Source organism: Equus przewalskii, chromosome 4 (genome assembly GCF_037783145.1).
Source record: "Equus przewalskii isolate Varuska chromosome 4, EquPr2, whole genome shotgun sequence".
NCBI classification, from domain to species: domain Eukaryota; kingdom Metazoa; phylum Chordata; class Mammalia; order Perissodactyla; family Equidae; genus Equus; species Equus przewalskii.
This window is the reverse complement of record NC_091834.1, coordinates 61,051,602-61,071,060: the sequence shown is the minus strand read 5'-3', so window position 1 is coordinate 61,071,060 and position 19,459 is coordinate 61,051,602. Positions and strand designations below refer to the sequence as shown.

General features: G+C 37.4%; 1 protein-coding gene across 4 annotated transcripts in view; it reads right to left on the bottom strand.

Annotated features, from left to right (window-relative positions):
- Positions 1-19,459, bottom strand: part of ZNRF2 (zinc and ring finger 2) — a 91,366-nt gene that overhangs the window by 33,089 nt on the left and 38,818 nt on the right. For all 4 annotated transcript variants that reach the window (XR_011539186.1, XR_011539187.1, XM_008522959.2 and 1 more), the window contains exon 2: positions 8,805-8,900. Coding sequence is in view for 2 of the 4 variants with exons in the window: in XM_008522959.2 (XP_008521181.2) it covers positions 8,805-8,900 (96 nt within the window). In the remaining 2 variants the exon portion in view is untranslated. The remainder of the gene's footprint in view (positions 1-8,804; positions 8,901-19,459) is intronic.

Here is a 19,459-nt window from a genome sequence, read left to right as displayed (position 1 = left end):
CTTTATTGTTTTATTACCTTAATACACTGTTAAAATGTTAAGAGTTAAATACAATTCCCAAAAAAGGCAGAGCCATTATGTTAATATTGCCTTCCCTGAAACAAAACCACTCAATGGCTGGGAAGACACTTCTCAAGGTCATCGCTAAGGCAAATCCAGGGCAGTGTTTTGAATTATTAGGGCCAAGGTGACTTAAAGGGGGAGGAAAAGCATTATAAAAACAAAAAAAAAAGATACACAAGTAATAAATGGTCATTGAAAAAATATGCATAAGCATTTCTTTAACAGTCCTCTCTAAAATCTTTCTTGAACAAAATATTCATTGACCTTCTGCAAAATCCTTACTCCTCCCTTTTGGAAAAATTCTTTAAAAAAAGGAAAAAAAAATCACATTTTATAATTTTCACATTTTGGAAAGATTAACAGCCCTCAAATATCGTTTAGAGCAGCTAGGTACTCTCTTACAATCTCTTTATCCCAAATGGAGTCACTCCACTGCCAACTCTCAAGTTACCTGTGATTCCCCCCTCCCCCTTTCCAGCCATCACTAAACCCATTTCATCCTTTCTTATAATGCCTTTGACATCTGTCTCTTTCTCTTTCCAATATATCATCTAACCACTTCCCACATAAAGTACCACACGTTCTCTAAACTGGTATTTAAGAAGTTCTTTTCCTTACAAACACTTTTGCAAATTAATACTAAAATTAATCTTCCAAGCTCCAAATAATTTATTTAAAAAATTAATTATGCAGCCATAATTTATTTTTTCACCTTCAATTCTCTTTTATCATTCTCCCTTGCTCCAGACTATACCTGTCTAGTTGTTATTTCTAAACATGTCCTCCATTTCTCTGCAAATCTTACTAATGCTTTCAAGGTCTAGATTAAATGTCTAAATAGACTAATTTATCTTTTACTATGTACATACGGGTAAAATATTTTGTGAAATGGCAAAACTGTTGACAGACATGGGCTGAATTCTAGCTTTACACTTATATAGAGGAAACATAAAAATGAGATAAATTTGGAAATGCATTTTATTAATATTTGTATGAGAATCCATTTAAAATGACAGTCTGTCAATACCGCATCTTAAACCAACATAAGAACTGTGGCCAGGGAAAAAATCTTTTTCCTTTTGAGGACAGCTATGTTGGTTCACTTAGTTTCCTGCACTCCAAAAATCTTTTTAAGGTCTCTGTTTTGTTTCTTCTTTTGATTTCTTAAAATCAAGAAAGTTTACTTCGAATGTTGGAATGATTAAAAAAAAACACCAAAAATGACATTATAAAAGTGATACAAGGATAAGGAGAACACAAAAAAGGGAAGGCTTATATAAAGATCTATGAAATGATGAGACAAATTAAGAATCAGGAAATAAAGAAAAAAAGATGCCATCTTCCTTCTCAAATTTTATTAGTGAAATCAGAAATGGAATCTGAAACTGTCTTCACACTTTGAAGATCTATCAGAACTTCCTTCTCACTGAACTACGTATTTTTATTTCACTTTCTATTCTATTACCTTATTTTATAATAAGACATACGGAAAGAATGTACCTCAAGATAAACATATTTATCCATGTACAGACACAGCTTTTTACAGTATTTCTACTTCTATTCAGAATATGAAAGGATCCATACTTCTACAAAGATTAAGGAATCTGACTATCATCAAATTTACATTTCAGATTTCAGCTGTGTAGGCCACCATGTTACTTATAAAAAGCAGGAAAATATTTTTTCATTAAATTGCAGCTTTAAATTGTCACAGCACATATAAGAGCAAGTAGTCTTCCTAATTATCCTCCCACCTCCTACTTCTCCAGAACTATTGCTGCTATGCAAGATTTTTAGACATCTAATTTGAAATTTAACAACTATGGGCTTTTAAAAAAAAATATATCAAAAGAATTTTAGATTTGTTAACATGTTAAATACGGCGCCTATATGTGTTTACCTCTCAAAGTCAAAGGTAATATTTCTTAGTAGTAACAACAGGTCTTGTTTACTTAGCACTCTCTACTTAACAAAGAACTATGCATGATTTCTCATTTGATTTTCACAATAACTCTATGAAGATAGGCACGACTTCTGGTCCTAAGTTTACAGGAGACAAAACCAAGACCAAGATTACAACTACAGGATAGCATGGAGATCTGAACTCAGCAAGCTGAATTCAAAGTTTGTACTTTGTACACAGTACTGTTGTTCTTTATAATATTTTAAATGCACATCAGTGCCGCTTTTGAGCAGCTATATGTTAACAAAAGGGTAGTAAAATTGAATTTAGTGCCATATAAAATAGGTGCACAATTTTGGTAACTGGATAAGACGGTAACTATGGTAAAGTGTTTGGATGACCATTTCCAGTCCATTACCTATATAAACACATGCTAAATTTTAAATTACTACACAAAACAAGAAGCATTTAGAAGTATTAACATAAATAGAAGAGGGTAAAATATTATTTTTCAGGTTACTTTAATATTTTTCTCTTTTAATTAAGATTATGATAGTTTACAACCTTGTGAAATTTCAGTTGTACAATATTTTTCTCTTTTTATTTGGTATTTGGTTAATGTGTCTCTAGGTATAAATTCATTTTTATTTATACTGCTCAGGATCATAGTGCTCCTTCAAATCTGAGAATTCCTCTCTTTCAGCAATTCTAGAAGGTTCTCTGTCATTTCCCTTCACATACTGCCTCTCACCAATTCCATCTCCCATTATGCGTATGTTACACCTTTTGTAACTGTCCCACAGTCCTTGGATACTCCAATCTGATTATTTTTAGTCTTATTTCTCTTTGCTTTCGGTTTTTGCAGATTCTACTGATATATCCTCTAGTTCAGAGATTCTTTCCTCAGCTGTGTCCAGCCCATTAAAGGCATTCTTCATTTCTGTTTCAGTGTTCCTGATCTCTAGCATTTCATTTTGGTTCTTAGGATTTCCATCTCTGTTTACATTGCACATCTGTTTTCCAAGCTGTCTACTTTATCCATTAGCACCCTGAGTATATTAATCACAGTTGTTTTAAATTCCCAGTCTGATAATTCCAATATTCTTGCCATGTCTGCTTGTCCCGTGTCTTCAAAAAAGAACTTTTTTCTGATATGCCTTGTGATTTTCTCTTGATAGCTAGTTATGATGTACCAGGTGAAAGGAACTGCAGTAAACAGGCCTTTAGCAAGCCAGCCCTGATGGCCTAGAGGTTAAAGTTTACGGTGCTCTGCTTTGACAGCGTGGGTTTGGTTCTCAGGCACAGAACACCACCAATCATTTGTCAGTTGCCACACTGTGGAAGCAGCTCACACAGAAGAACCACAAGGACTCACAACTAACATATACAACTACATAATGGGGCTTTGGGAATAAAATTTTTAAAAATGAGAGAAAGATTGGCAACGAATGTTAGCTCAGAGCAAATCTTTCCCAGCAAAAAAGAGAAAAAAAAAACCCTACAGTGATGTCAAGCAATGTAAATACAGTATACAAAGGTTTTTTGTTTTTGTTTTAAATAGGCCTTTAGTAACATGGGTAAGATTTCTATAGTTCTATCATTAGGTCTCAGCCTTTGAGTGAGCCTGTGCCTCTGGACTGTGACCGTTACAAGCGTTTCTCAGTTTTTTTCTCCTCCATTAGGTGGAACAGGATGGGCTAGAGTGGGCTGGAGTTGAGAATTTCCCTTCTCCCAAGTCAGTTAGGCCTTGGTTAACTACTTTCCCCTGAGGCAGGCCTTGTTAAGAACATAGTCCTCTGGCCTATTTCAACATGGTTCCTTTTCCTCTTTCTGCTTCTCCGATATTTACTGTGGGAACCTGGTCGAGCTCCTGGAGGTAAATCTTACAATATTCTCCGAATGTGACTGGATCCCTCTAAAGTTTTAAACTCTCAGACTTTCCACACTGAGCCCCCAACAATTCATCAATTACAGTTCAGGTTTTCCTTCTCTGGCACCAGTTCCTGCAATGGTTCCAGATACTGAGTCTCTGCTCCAGGAAGCCAAAACCCAAGAAGGCCTGTATTCGCCTGTCTCTACAATCTTGGGGGCAGCAGTTTGCCCCGTGTCCTTCCATCTCCTATGGATCCAAAAAGAGTTGTTAATTTTTCAGTCTGTTCAGCTTTTTACTTGTTGTTAGGACAGAGTGGCTACTGCCAAACTTTCAACATGTGGAACTGGAAACAAGAAGTGAATTCCATCTCTTTTTCTGAGATTATTATATGTCTGATGGATGTTCTTTTCCAGGCTCCATGCCATGTACACCTTTCTCATATTTTCCATCTCTCTCTCTGTTACACTCTGTGTGATTTCCTCAGATCCATCTTGTACTTCACTAATTCCCCTTGCAGCTCTATCTAATCTGCTGCTTAACCTATGCACTGAGATTTCGATTTCAATGACTATTGTCTAAAGAGTTCAATTTACATCTTATTCACAGGTGTCTTATTTTTTACTTACCTCCTATTCATCCTTTTAAGGATTTGAAAATAAACATATTTATAGTTCTAAAGTTCTTGGAGTGGTAGTTCTAATCATATCTGCTGACTCTCACTCCTTGTATAGTTAAAATTTTTCATCACAGGGGACTGGCCCCGTGGCCGAGTGGTTAAGTTCGTGCGCTCTGCTGCAGGCGGCCCAGTGTTTCGTTGGTTCGAATCCTGGGCGTGGACATGGCACTGCTCATCAAACCACACTGAGGCAGCGTCCCACATGCTGCAACTAGAAGGACCCACAACAAAGAATATACAACTATGTACCAGGGGGCTTTGGGGAGAAAAAGGAAAAAAATAAAATCTTTAAAAAAAAAAATTTTTCATCACAAGTTCATCTTTAACAGAAGGTGACTGTAATTTTCTATAGGAACCCTCTGTGGGTTTTTAGAACAGTTTTGCCAAACTCTTCTGGGATATCATCTACTTTGAAACTTCTATAATATAGTATAAGGGATTTGACACTTTCTACTGGCTTTAATTTCACTGGTATGACAGCCAATTTATAGTACAAAAAATAACTTCAATTCATAATGTAATCTTTACGGAATCATTTAAAACTATCATTAAGAATTCACATTTGAGTTAAAACTCAACCACAGAAATCACCAATGCAAATAAACAAAGAGAGAGGTCAAATCAGATAACAGGAACCTTTCACAGAAGACAAAGTTCACACAAACTCAGGCAATGATAACTTCCTCCTTATTTAAAATTCTGCTTGGTGGTTGGCTTTTTTTTTTTTTTTCACGTCTATTATAAGAGACATGCCAATTTCAGAAAGCATCCTGAATTCAGAAAGATTAAAATGTCGGGGGGAAATCTTAAAACCAAGAAATATAGTATGTTACGCAGACAGCAAGTGTATAACTTAAAATGAGGACCACAACTGCCTGGAAAGCCAGACAGTATCTACAGAGAGAGGAAATATGTTCTTTCCTGCAAATACACTACATGCAAAGCCAGGTCATTAGAAGGCTGCACGTGCACACTGGAATCAGAGTGCTGACTGCCTGCTGCAATCTACCTTCAATGTTTGGGTGAGCGAGACAAGATTCTCCCATGGACAGCACAAAAGTTGGGATACTTATCCCGCATTTTCATTGTAGAACAAGCTGCCTTCCAACTGACTCAATCTTTCTTCAAATACGTTTATTTCAACAGAGTAATAATCACATCTTACTCTGTCCATAGAGTCAGTCTTCTTTCTGATGATTTTGAAAAGCTCTGCATTGATTCACTACATGAGTTCATAATTAACTCTTGGAAAACAAACTTATTTCAAGCTACACCTACCTCCAGGTGCACAGGCATAGACAAAGGATCAACTAAAAATAAAACAAAGGTTTCTTAAATACAAATCGTACTGCCCTCAATCACAAAAGTCTAAAATAAAAACTGAACCTCATATGCTACAAAACAGGCTACCATCCAATGAAGTTTAAAGACCAATACAATAAAGACTAAGAATCTGCTAACAATATTTATTTCAATTTTTGGTTTGTTCTGAAACATTTTAGAAGATGAGGAAGAAGGAAATGAAGAGAGACTCTATGCTCATAAAATTTATATTAAGTTCATAGACTTTACAACAAATTACTAGACCCATAAACTAAACAATGAAGCATATGAAAGAGGGAAAAGCATATGAAATAGGCAGTCCCTGACTTAAGGGCAACCTATATAGATGAATACTCATTGTAGCATTCTGAATTTTTTCCATGCTGCCAAAATACCACTTGCAATAACCACTCACATCATTCTGAATCACTCCCGGCCATGATGGCCTGGGCCTCCTACCTGAACCTCTGCTGAACCAGCTGCCTAAACCCTGAGCGCTTCCACCTAAGCCAGTCCATTTTCTTCTTCAGCTACCAGGACTTGAGTATCTGGATATATTACAGATTTTTTAAAAAGAAGAAAGCTGTTGTGGGATACTCTGGAAAATAAGCCAACATTTAGAATATCATCTCTCTGAGAATGAATTTGAAATTCACAGCAGACACAGAAGCTCTGAAAATAGAGTAGAAGTTACCTCTCCTAAGGGAAATTTTACATTTATAAAGGAAATCTCTATTTGTAAGACTGCCTCCCTCTCCGTACTAGGAAAAATAGGATGACTAAATCACAAGAATATTACCAATGGAAAAAGGCACCAATTTAAATCTGCATAACAAATCCCTTATTTACCACAATTTTCCTGGTAACCTCCCATCACTCCTCTCCCACCTTCTTCATCTTTAGCTGAAGATGGCATTTAAGCCGAAATTCTAAACCACCTCACAGATTTGCTCATTTTTCCCTGGGTATTTCCCATGCATACTGGAGGTACACATATTAATAAACTTTGTTTGTTTTTCTCTTGTTAATCTGTCTTTTATTACAGTGGTCTCAGCCAAGAACTCAGAACTGTAGAGGGATTTTTTCCTCCCCTACAGGGCTCTGCCTTCAAAAAAGAGTGGTGTCAGAATTCCTACAGCCTGTGACGGGGAAGCACATTACCCACCTGCCACTTCTAACCTAAATCAGCCAATCAAAACTCCTCCTCCTTTTACCCATAGTTGGCCACTGTCCAAGTTTTAAAACTTCAAGAACCATATATAATTTTTATGAAGCTGTTTTTGCTTCTTTTGAATGTTTATAGGCAGTTAATATATATTTAATAAATTAAAAAATTTCAGATCTACCCACCTTAAAGTAGATAGCCATTCTTAAAAATGGCTGCAACTTTATCTTTTGCATTAAGTTTACTAACTTCTGAACTAGAATATTGTCAAATACTTAAAACCTGAATCCTTGGTTTACAGTATCCCCAAGCAAAAGGTTACATATTGGTTCAAGATACCAAACAAGTGATCTAGCAGAAAACTTTAATGACCTGAGCACAGTTAAATCATGAAATTAAAAACTGCCAAATATCAATACACGGAAAGACTGTATTTTAGACATATTACACAAAAAGTAAATGTACAGAAAACTAAGACTGTCTGCAAATATATTATATGTCAAAGGAAATAGATTTGTGGTTTTTAAAATTCAAGGCCAAAGGCTTAAGATTTAAGGATATTTATTTTATTTATTTAGTTTTTGGTGAGGAAGATTTGCCTTGAGCTAACATCTGTGCCAATCTTCCTCTGTTTTGTCTGTGGGTCACCTCCACAGCATGGCTGACGAGTGGTGTAGATCTCACCAGGGATCTGAACCCACAAACCCGGGCCACCAAAGTGGAGCACACTGAACTTAAAACCACTATGCCACAGGGCTGACTCAAGGATATTTATTTTAAAGACACTTGTAATAAATATAATAATTATGGGAGGTAATGATAAGATAATGGAGTAAGTATGAGAAACAATCCCAGTCACTTCTACCTCAAATTCTGAACCTAAATGAGAATACTTTTTATTTTTTAAGTAGCTGAATTTCAACTAGATTATGCAAAGTAGCCAACTCAATTTCATAATGCAGAATGTTTGGATATAATCAACAGGTACATGTACTATTCAAAGGAATTGCTAAAAGCTACTTTAACTTGTTCACTGGAAAACGAACGGGGAAAAAGCACTCTTCTGTCACCACTGTAATAGTGTGGCTGAAGCACCACCTTATTAGAGAGAGAGAGTCCTAAATCAGTTTGCAAAAAAGCTACTCAAAGTGACATGTTCATTTCAAAGTTAAATTCTACCCCTCCCAACACATTTGTAATCTGAGGAGAAATCTGGAACTGCTGACTAAGTGCTACTACATTCATTAGCCTTTGGCTGACCCTAGGCTGTAGGATCCAACTGTTTTATTCACCACAGTGTCCCAAGTACTTAACACTTTACCTCATACTTGATACCTCAAAGACATTTGTTGAATGAAGTCAATCTTTCAACTGGCTTCACTGTTTACTGGCACTCTTTCTACTCATTCTATTTCAAACCAAATTTATTTTTTTTAAATCTGAAATTTCTCATAGCCTTTTGAAGTTTGTCTTTCTACTTAGGAAATTTTGAAAAAAAGCTCTCATTTTTCCTTTATTTTATTCTATTTACTTAACATTAGGAATGACTATTTGGTTTTTTTTTAAAGTCTATTCTAAAATGTACCAAGACTACTTTGAACCTCTCCTAGGGTTCTGAGTACCTGGAGATTGTGGTCAGGAAAGAATGGTACAGCCAAAGCACTAGATCTAACTAAAATACCAGTTAGCTCCAGGGCTTGTCAATGGTCTTCCTTGCCTTTTAAATTTTACCTGAAACATGAAATTCATAAAATCTAAGGTAATTCTATTTTAAAATATTATTTTAAAGTACCAGACTTACCATTATAGGTTATTCTTGGCTTTGTTAAACACATCACAAGATGTAAATCCATTTCATCTGAGGGTACAAATTTTGAGCATACAGGGCACTTAAATCCTAAAAGGTAAAAGAAACCCATGTTACTTAACTATTCTGAATATCCAACTACATTTTTTAAAAAAGCATGAAAGACAAAAAGCACTTCAACTTCAATATTACACTGTAATACACTCCTTATGTGCAGCTTAAGGTGGGAAGAGAGTTTGTGACTATAATATCTGACTTAAATCAGTTTATGAAGACCACCCTATTCCCAACAGAACAGTTCAAGTGAGGAGAATTTGGTTCACTACAAAATTCCCATATCTTCTTCTACAGTATGAGTCCAATCAATCTCATTTCTGTCTAATTTTTTTACATTGACTTAACTTAATGATTTTGTTATAACAGTTCTGTATTCTGACCATCCTTCTGGCAATTATCTTTCCCAATTTGAGTCACAAGGTTTTACAGCTAGAAGTATCTTAGAAACTATTCTACCCCATCAACCTTTTAATAATTTATGTGACAAAGAAAGTGAAGCCTTTCAGAACAGCAAAATCAGATCTAGAATCTAAGACTCATGACTTCTAGCATAGCAGTCTTTCTGCCACACCATGCTACTAAAGTCACAATGTAAATAGAAAATAGCATCAAACAGGGCGGATTTGAGAGTCAATTTTGACATAAATATTAGCTAGATTCCTACAATATTCAATCCGTACTACTAGGTATTTGCTTAGAGTACTCTATTAAAAATAAACTGGGATGCTGAAGGAGAGAAGAGGTTATGAGGTCAGCTCTATCCTGCCCCCTCACTTACCAAAGGGAATGGTCCCATCGACGGTTCCTTGCTGTTTCCTCGCTGCCCCATTGCTCCCTCCCCAATATCCCTAAGCTGCTTGAGCAGTGCTGAACACCTGATCCAAGAAAGCCAATTTATTGTTTGGCCTAGGAACAACAGATCAGAAGTGGCATAAAAAGATGATCTGGGCCAATTTGTTTTTCTTGGAAATATGACTAAGAAACAGCCAGAGGGTACACTGGTCAGCTGTGAAGAGCTGAAGCAGAAAGGTCACACACAGGTAAGAGAGAGACTGGAGTGTCCATCTTGGCTCATGTGTAAGCTAAATTTATAAGAGAACAGAAACCATCGGCAAGCACAGGAAAATGGTTCACACGGACATCTTGAGCAGATGTGCAGAGAGAAGCAGAACTGCCGTGGGAAACAACAGCTAATAAGAAGGGGGGTGAGAAAACCAGTCCCTGAAGGTGCCTCAGATTCTGGCAGCTCTCTACTTCCAGTACACGTGTTCTTACATGCACTCTCCTCCCTGTGTCATGACATGAAACTCACGGCAAACAAATGAGTCAGACAAAAGCATACCTCATGCAGAACTTTATACAAATTAGGAAAAGGTTTTGGCATGGGTACTTAATCCAGATATTCAACTTCCTAAATGAGATATATGAACACTTTTTCACATTGTAGTAAACAAGTTTTAAAAGAAAGAATTAAGGTATGTTTACTTCTCCCTCTTGAAAACCACCGAATTAAAAAAGAAGAAAAAGGAAAGAGGATTTATCTAAAATGAAACTACAAAAACGCTATAATCCCCGAAGACCATACCAATACAGCGAAATTTGGATCCAACAGGGAGAAGACAGACTCTCGAGCAGCATTCATATTTCAAGAACCAACTAACAATACTTTGCTTGGAATTGTGAACATTTTCTTCCCTTGAAGTTAAGAAATAAAAGCGGGCAAGAGGCAACCAATTTTCTAACCACTGATCAGAATCATCTGGGTACGGGCACATAAACTCTAAATTACCAAACAAAAGTGCAATGCTGTGAACCACTGAGTGCATTCAACTGCCCACAAAGTACAGCCTAAGTAGAGAAAACTGTATGTGCGAAGAACCACCTGGATTTCTCACTAAATACAATAAACAAATGTGTTTCTCCTCCTATCTAAACCCCACTAAAATCAGAATAAAGTAAACACAGAATAAAGAAAAATTTAAAAGGAGACAGCAGCAGATGAGAAGAAAACAGACGAAGGAATTAACAGGACTGAGAAAACAGACATCCTAAGTGTCTGCAGAAGTAAGCCAATTCTAACTACATAATTCTCCAAGGACTCAGCAATCTATACTTCCAGTGACTTCCCAAGACAATGGTGAGTCATGAGGTTAAAATCTAGATTGACTGAAAGACTGAATAAAAAAAGATCCCCAGATCCCCAACCTATGACACATAGCCAAGGAACTACACTTCCCAACTAGAGCAGGAGAATGAAGGTTTACTATAGAAAAAAAGATCCAAAATAGACTGACTTGAGGACTCCAAGTACAACAATGCAAAGGGAAGAAAACAAGGAATAAAGATCTACGTACTGAAAAGGGCCCCTCCTGCCAATCTCCTTTACTCCATCTCTACAAGAAATTGCAGATTCCTCTCTTAAATCAAAAGGTCCCACAGAATGAAACATCCAGATCCCTGCCTGTTGATAAGCCCAGTCTTACACATAAAGATTCTAATCAGCTTTTCAGGGCCTCTCTCATAACACAACACAATAAAAAAAATATTCTTGCATAGTTAACACAGCAAAGGCAAACTCAAAACACAAATGAAACCATTTTACAACATACATCACAAAAGGACAATATTCTTAATGTACAAAGAACTCCTAAAAAATGAGGAAAACCCAATACCTGCTAGAAAAATGGGCCAAAGTTTTCACCAAAAAAGAAAGATATGCAAATGATCCTTAAACAAAGGAAAAACTGCACAGTGTCAGAATAAAATACGTGCTTTCCTCTCAAGTACTTTCGTTTATTTTTTTATTCTCGTTTTAGTGAGTTTTAGGAGGGAGGAGAGAGAAACAGACGTGCTGAACTCACCATATTTAACTAGAAGTACAGGTGGTTCTTTGTACATACCGTTTTTTCTCTTTAGGCTTTACTTTATTCTCTACATTAAGATATCATTACTCATGCCAGATTGGCAAAAAACTCAAAAGCCTGACAACATATTGTTGACAAGCTGTGGACAAACAGGTACTTTCACACATTGCTAGCAGGAATGTAGACTTGTACAACCTCTACAGAGGGTAATTTGGCATTATCTAACTAGATTACATATGTATTTACCTTCTGACTCAGCAATCCCATTTCTAGCATCTCACCCTGAAGGTATGTCCCCCAAAATACAAAAAAAAACAAGCACAGATAGAGGATTCTGGGAAGATGGTGGAATAGGAAGCAGAGGCAGAATCTGTCTGAGGTAACAACTGTGGCACTCCGGAGTCTACTGAAGGCTTGCAGTTTCCAGGGGAGGACCTGGACAGTACACTGTGGTTAATTTCAGCTCTTAGCACAGTAGCAGCTACCCTTTCCCCACCCCCCAGCCACACAGTAGGCAGCGGTGCACTTGTTCCTGGGGCAGCTTGCACACAGTTTGCTGGAGCCAGGGTGGGCAAAAAGGACCCTGTCCTCCAAAGACTGCACTCTGATCCCTGATTGCTGCTTCTGATCCAGGAGGTACAGAAAGAGAGAAGGGCAGTCACTGCTGTTGGCCCTCTCCCTATTATTGTAGGCCCCTCCCACTCTAGCTGAAGAGACTTCAAGGGGATTTAAAGGGCCTGCATCGGGGGCTGGTCCCATGGCCGAGTGGTTAAGTTTGCGCGCTCCACTTCAGGCGGCCCAGGATTTTGCCAGTTCGTAATCCTTGGTACGGACATGGCACTGCTTATCGAGCCAGGCTGAGGTGGCATCCCACATGCCACAACTAGAGGGACCTACAACTAAAAATACACAACTATGTACCGGGAGGCTTCGGGGAGAAAAAGGAAAAATAAAACCTTTAAAAAAAAAAAGGAAAAAAACCAGCATTATTAAAAAAAATAAAAATAAAGAAATAAAAAAATAAAGGGTCTGCATCCTTTTTTCCTCCATTTTTCTCTTTTTCCCCTTTTGGAAACCAGACAGTAAAAACTAGGACATTCAAAAACAACCACACATACAGGGAAAATTCGAAAGTGCCCGTGCACGCCCAGGGGAAGACTCAGAAAAGACCTGATAAGATGTTAAGTTTATACCTCAGGCTGAAGATCCTCAGCAGAGAGAGCCTACAACACCCTGAAAAACAGTAATAAAAAATAGCAGACCCTGAGGAAGCAAGAGAATCTGATTTCTAGAGTTACCATATTGTTAGATTCGCATGTCCAGTTTGCAGCAAAAAAACATAAGGTATACAAAGGACAGGAAAGTATGGCCCATTCAAAGGAAAAAAAAAAATAACAGAAGCTATTCTTTAAAAAGACCTAATGGCAGATATGCTAAACAGAAACCTTAAAATGCCTGTCTTGGGGCCAGGCCAGCAGTGCAGCGGTTAAGTGCACACGTTCCACTTCGGTGGCCCAGGGTTCACCGGTTCAGATCCCAGGTGCGGACATGGCACCGCTTGGCAAGCCATGCTGTGGCAGGCGTTCCACATATAAAGTAGAGGAAGATGGGTACGGATGTTAGCTCAGGGCAAGTCTTCCACAGCAAAAAGAGGAGGATTGGCAGCAGATGTTAGCTCAGGGCTAATCTTCCAAAAAAAAAAGCCTGTCTTAAAGATGCTCAAAGAACTTAAGGGAGATGTGGATAAAGTCAAGAAAACAATATATGAACAAAATGGAAACATCAATAGATAAAAACCTAAATAGAAATCAAAAAGAAATTCTGGAGCTGAAAAGAATAATAACTGAAATGAAAAACTCATTAGAGGGATTCAAAGGCAGATTTGAACAGGCAGAAGAAAGAATCAGTGAACTTGAAGACAATGGAAATTAATATGTCTGAGGAACAGAAAGAAGAAAAGATTGAAGAAAAGTGAACAGAGCCTAAGGGAACGGTGGGAAAACAACAAGCGAACAAATATTCGCACCATTGGAGTCCCGGAAGGAGAAGAAAGAAAGGGGCAGAGAGAATATTTGAAGAAATAATGGCTGAAAACTTCCCAAATTTGATGGAAGACATGAAAATATAGACATATAACGAGCTCAACAAACTCCACGTAAGACAAGTTGAAAGAGACCCACACCACGATACATTATAATCAAACTTTCAAAAGACAAAGAGAGAATCCTGAAAGCAACAAGAAAAAAGTGAATCACCACATACAAGGGATCCTCGGTAAGATTATAAACAGAGTTCTCATGAGAAACTTTGGAGTCCAGAAGGCAATGGGTTGATATATTTAAAGAGCTCAAGAGAAAAAAAGTCAACTAAGAATCCTATATCCAGGAAAACTCCTTCAAAAGTGAAGGAGAGATTATGAAATTCCCAGATAAAAGAGCTGAGAGAGTTCATTACCACCAGACCTACCCTAGAAGAGACGCCCAATGGATTCTACAAGATGAAATGGAAGGACACTAGGCAGTAACTCAAAGTTGTATGGAGAAATAAAGATTTCAACAAAGGTCTTCAGGTCAGGGGAACTGTTCTTGAGGAAATGTACTGTAGGAAATGTGTCTAAGAAGCTTCATCCATATCTGGTCCTGACTGACATAACAAGATCCTGGACTTCAAACTGATGTCTTAATGGGATGAGAATGTGTGGGTCTTGGGAAGAAAGTGAGTATATTTTACATATGAAAGGAACGTGAATTGTGTTTGCTAGAAGGTAGACTATGGCATATAGTCTCCAAAGATGGTTGCTGTCAATTTCATGCATCCTGCTCCTCACATTAAGAGAAGTAGCCTAACTCCCATTCCCTTGAATCTGGGCCAGCCTTAACGACTTGCTTGATCAACAGAATGCACATGTGATATTCCAGGATTTCTCTTTTTGGTGAGGAAGATTGGCCTGAGCTAACATCTGCTGCCAATCTTCCTCTGTTTAGTATGTCGGATGCTATTACAGCGTGGCTTGATTGAACAGTGTGTAGGTTTGTGCCCAGGACCCGAATCGGTGAAGCCTAGGCTGTTGAAGCAGAGTGCGTGAACTTAAGCTATTCTGGGATTTCTGAGATAAACCTTAAGAAGCCTCAAAGCTCCCATTTGGGCCTCTTGGGATGCTCACTTTTGGGACACTCCTTCTTAGAATGCAGCTGATAGGTTCTGGGAAGCCACCGTCACATAGAGAGGTCATGGGTAGGCATTCCATCTAACAGCCTGAGCTGAGCTCTGAGCTGACAACCAGCATCAATTGCCAGGCATAGTGAGTGAGCTACCTTGGTTGTTGAGTTACTCTGAATTTTCAGATGACTCCAGCCCCAACTTCCATATGCAACTGCTTAAGAGACTCCAAAGTGAGAACCTCATCAACTGATCCCAGTCTACTCATAGAACCTTGAGAGATAATACATTTATGTTTTACTTAAAACACACACACGCACACACAGTAATTTACTGTGGCACTCTTTGAAACAACACAATATTGCAAACATGTAAGAGATCTGGTGAATAAACATCTGTGCATCTATACAATGGAGTACTACACAGCTATAAAAACAAATAAGGAAGGTCCCTACGAACTGACATGGAGAGATATCCAGGCTATCTTAAGTGAAAAAAGAAGCTTGCATAGATTATTCTAGCTATCACGCAAGAAGAGTAAATAAGAATATATGTATATGTGTGTATCCACAAAAAAATAAAAACAAAACAAGGAAGGATAAACTTTAAACTAAGGTTTACATACATGTTACCCACAGGTGGTAAGTGTGAATGTGGTGAAAAACACGGGGAAGAGGTACTCCTGAGTACACCATTTAGTAAAGCTTTTGACTTTTGAACTATGTTAATGATATACATATTCAAAAACTAAACAAGAATTAGGGGAAATCTCTTCTAAAACTAAAGATAAATGGAAACAAATGAACTATATATTAAATAGATACAAAGAAAAATACACACACACACACACACACACTTAGCTCGGTCCACTAAAAGAGCCTGGAAGCAATGACACCTCAGTAGCAAGCAGACCTAGCCCCCAGATCTTGGGTTTCTAAATATCATTCCCCCACAAAAGGAACCAGGGTTCCTTGGAGAAAATGCCTGGTTCTAGGTCTGGGGCAGGGCAAGTACAAGGTGAGCCTAGAATATCTTCTTGTGCCAGACTAAGGAAGTGCTCAAAAGTTGATACGGACATATAAACAAGCACAGAAGCCAGCTTGAAAGGGCTTCTCCTGGTCAAATTTGGGAATCTGAGAATCAAAATGGATAACATAATATATTATAGAATTTTAAATTTAAAAAGAGTGCAAAAGTACATATGGGTAATTACACATTCTGAAAGTATCAACCCAAGATCACTTAATTAACAAACATAAAAAGGTACTTTTAAAATGGAGGAACTGGCTGCTATCACCTTAAACAAACATTCCAACTTAGTATCACCAACAAAAGGGCAAGGTAACATCTGTGCTCCCCCACGTGACTGAGGACATGATACTTAAGTATACTCTTGCCAAATTTAATTTGAACCTAATTATGAGGGGATTCAGAAAAAGCCTCCAACATATAAGATGTACACCAAAACAAATTAATAGAAAACATAATAGAGATTCAATACAGAGTGGCTATTATTTACTGAAATTGTCCCTTTTTCAATTTTCAGACAGTTCACTCATTCTAAGTTCTTAGAACAGTACAGTTCTAAAATGACATTCTTTAATGATAAAACCAGACCCTTTAGACTAAAGGAAAACTTCTTGTAACAATTCGATGAGACATACCCGCTGCATCAGTTACTTTACACAGTAAGTAGCATCAGCACCAGGAAATGTGAATACCTTGTTCTTTTCCACTGTTGGTGACTAAGGCAAAAAGAATTTTCTTTATATCCCCAGTGGCCCAACCTTACTTTTACTCAGTATTTGAACATTGTTTCCTTGTACCACACACAAAAAGGGACTGATCTTACACCTGAGTCTGGTAAATACACCTACTGGCAGGAAAAATAAGGGTGAGCTTTAGGTTTTGTTTTTTTAAAGGTTGAAAAACTGCTCCCACAATCAGAATCTTTTGGGCAAGACAGAAAATGAAAGTACCAGGCCTTATTATCAGATTTACATATCAAATCATCACTCTACAACTGCAAACAAGTTATCTAAATGCGCTCGCTTAGTTGATAGCTAGAAACAAAATAAAGACACCAGAAAGGGTCACACTGGCGAAGCTATCCTCTCAACCACTACCAGAGTCCAGAGAGAAAGACCAGAAAGATAACCTGTGTTGGCTGCTACAGAGATACAATAGGTACCAGACTTTATGACTCTTCTATTTCAACCTTTACAATAATCCAAATATTCTGCTCCTCCCCCAGATGTCATCAGCCTTCTGTTAGCCCCGCTGGTTGTCAACGTTCTCTACCCAAAGCTGGCGACACTCAAAGTTTCTCCAAAATAAAAACTATTCCTACACTTTCCCTTAAACAAAGCTCTATTCTTCTCGTCTCAATCAGTTAATTTAATTGACTAATATAAATAATTTCTAGAAAGAAATGACCAATAGATTTAAAACTCCCTTAGGTATATGTGCACTAAATGTGACAAACAATGGGATGAATCAGTAATAGAGGAATGTGTTCAGGAGATTTTTACAGCAGGTGACCTCCACCTGCTAGACCAAACTCCCAGGTAATACAAAACAGTAGCTGCCAATTCCTATCTTCAATAATGGAAGTGAAGAATATTAAGCAAAAGGTGTCTACAGACTGTCTTGGTTTAAACTGCTCACTTAAAGAGGGCAGCTGTCTTAAATGCAGAGAAATTAAAAGCAACAGAACTCAACTCTTTTGATTCCTAAGCTATCAAGCTTTCTACCACAGCATCCTTGCTTTTGACCATGTTTCACATTACTGAACACACAGACCCTATTTTCCCCTACACCAGGCTTTTCACACAATCTCTAACTACTACCCTAGTACAAATCTGATATAGCTAATTTAACCTTTTTCCTCCAATAGAACTTATCCATTCACACATCCACGCCTTTGCTCTTAAACCAACATGCTTTGTTTTTCTCTTATTAAAAATCTACACCCATCTCTTCAAGCCCAGGTAAGTCTCACTATCTCAATGAAATCTTTTAAGAGAATTCAAAATTGTAATGTTTTTCTCTGTCCTACTATATTCCTTTTACTGATAACATTCATTTGATATATATCATCATCTACAACCTCTCTTCTGTATAGATTTTATCTCCTGAATTTGATAGTATCTGTGGGGCAGAAACTGTATATTCTTTTAAGTATTCTATTCAACCACCCTGCCCCAGCATCCAGCTAGACTTACAGTTGAGACAATATATATCTAAATGCATGCATAAATGAATTGTATAGTTGTTCTGAATTCTACAGAGGCAAGAGTGGCACAATTAAACGTACATTACGGAATTCTAATTACTGGTAATTCTAACTGCAATTAATAAAGTCCTAAGCACTGCATGCAGGAATGAATTGCATTTTTAAAAAATTCAGTTTAAAAGTAAAATTACCCCAAATATGCCAATAAAAAGAAAGGCAAACAGGGGCCAGCCTCGTGGCCCAGTTGTTGGGTTTGCGCACTCTGCTTCAGCAGTCCAGGGTTTCGCTGGTTTGGATCCTGGGCGCAGACAGGGCACCGCTCGTCAGGCCATGCTGAGGTGGCATCCCACATGCCACAATTAGAAGGACCCACAACTAAAATATACAACTATGTACTGGGGGGACTCGGGGAGAAAAAGCAGGAAGAAAAAAAAGAAGACTGGCAACAGTTGTTAGCTCATGTGCCAGTCTTTAAAAAAAAAAGAAAAGAAAGGCGAATAAATCAACTTCCACGAGCAAAGTTTTATAGTATACAATATGTGAGTGTAAATTGAGGAGAAAGACATCTCATTTGCCAGCAGGGCCTGTTCAGAGTTTAGCAAATACAGGATTGTCTTTATGAAAATTTTCCTCAGAAAATACAAGCCAATGTACTTAAATAACCACAGCTAGAATTAGCTGCAGACTACTCACCTTCTAACTATCAATGGTTTTCTAATAGGTAAAACTTCTGCTATAAGAGAAAAGGTGTCCAAGAAGCCAAAGGGAAGCACTTAAGTAGACCCTACATTGTTGAAAGATGACAGTTACTTAATAAAGGGCAAAAATATCTCTAACAAAATAAAAATGGCAAGATAGCAAATGTTCCCACAACACAATATGGCAGAATACATTTTAACCTTGCTCAACAAGCCTATTTACCAGATTAAATGTTTAAATAAATGTTAATGTTTAATGTTAATGTTAAAATAAATCATCAAAAACAATTCTTGATGAACCTACAAAACTAACATCATTACACATCAATCTGCAGAACAAACATTCCTGAAAAGTTTAGCTAATGTCAGAAACATATTTTAAGTCCATTAGGGAAAGTCATTATTTTCTACTATCTACCCATTTGTGATAATTCTGTCACTTTATTCTTTTTTCATATATATCTTTTTAAAAGAACTATTTCTGAGGAGAACGCAAAGAGGAAATGAAGCAATTTTTAGTGAAAATTATGATCTATTTTTTGTAGTCTCAAAGCCCTTAGTATGCCTGTTATGACATATAGTAGACATTCAAATACTGGAATGAATGAAAGGCTATCCAAAAGAGTACCATTTTTC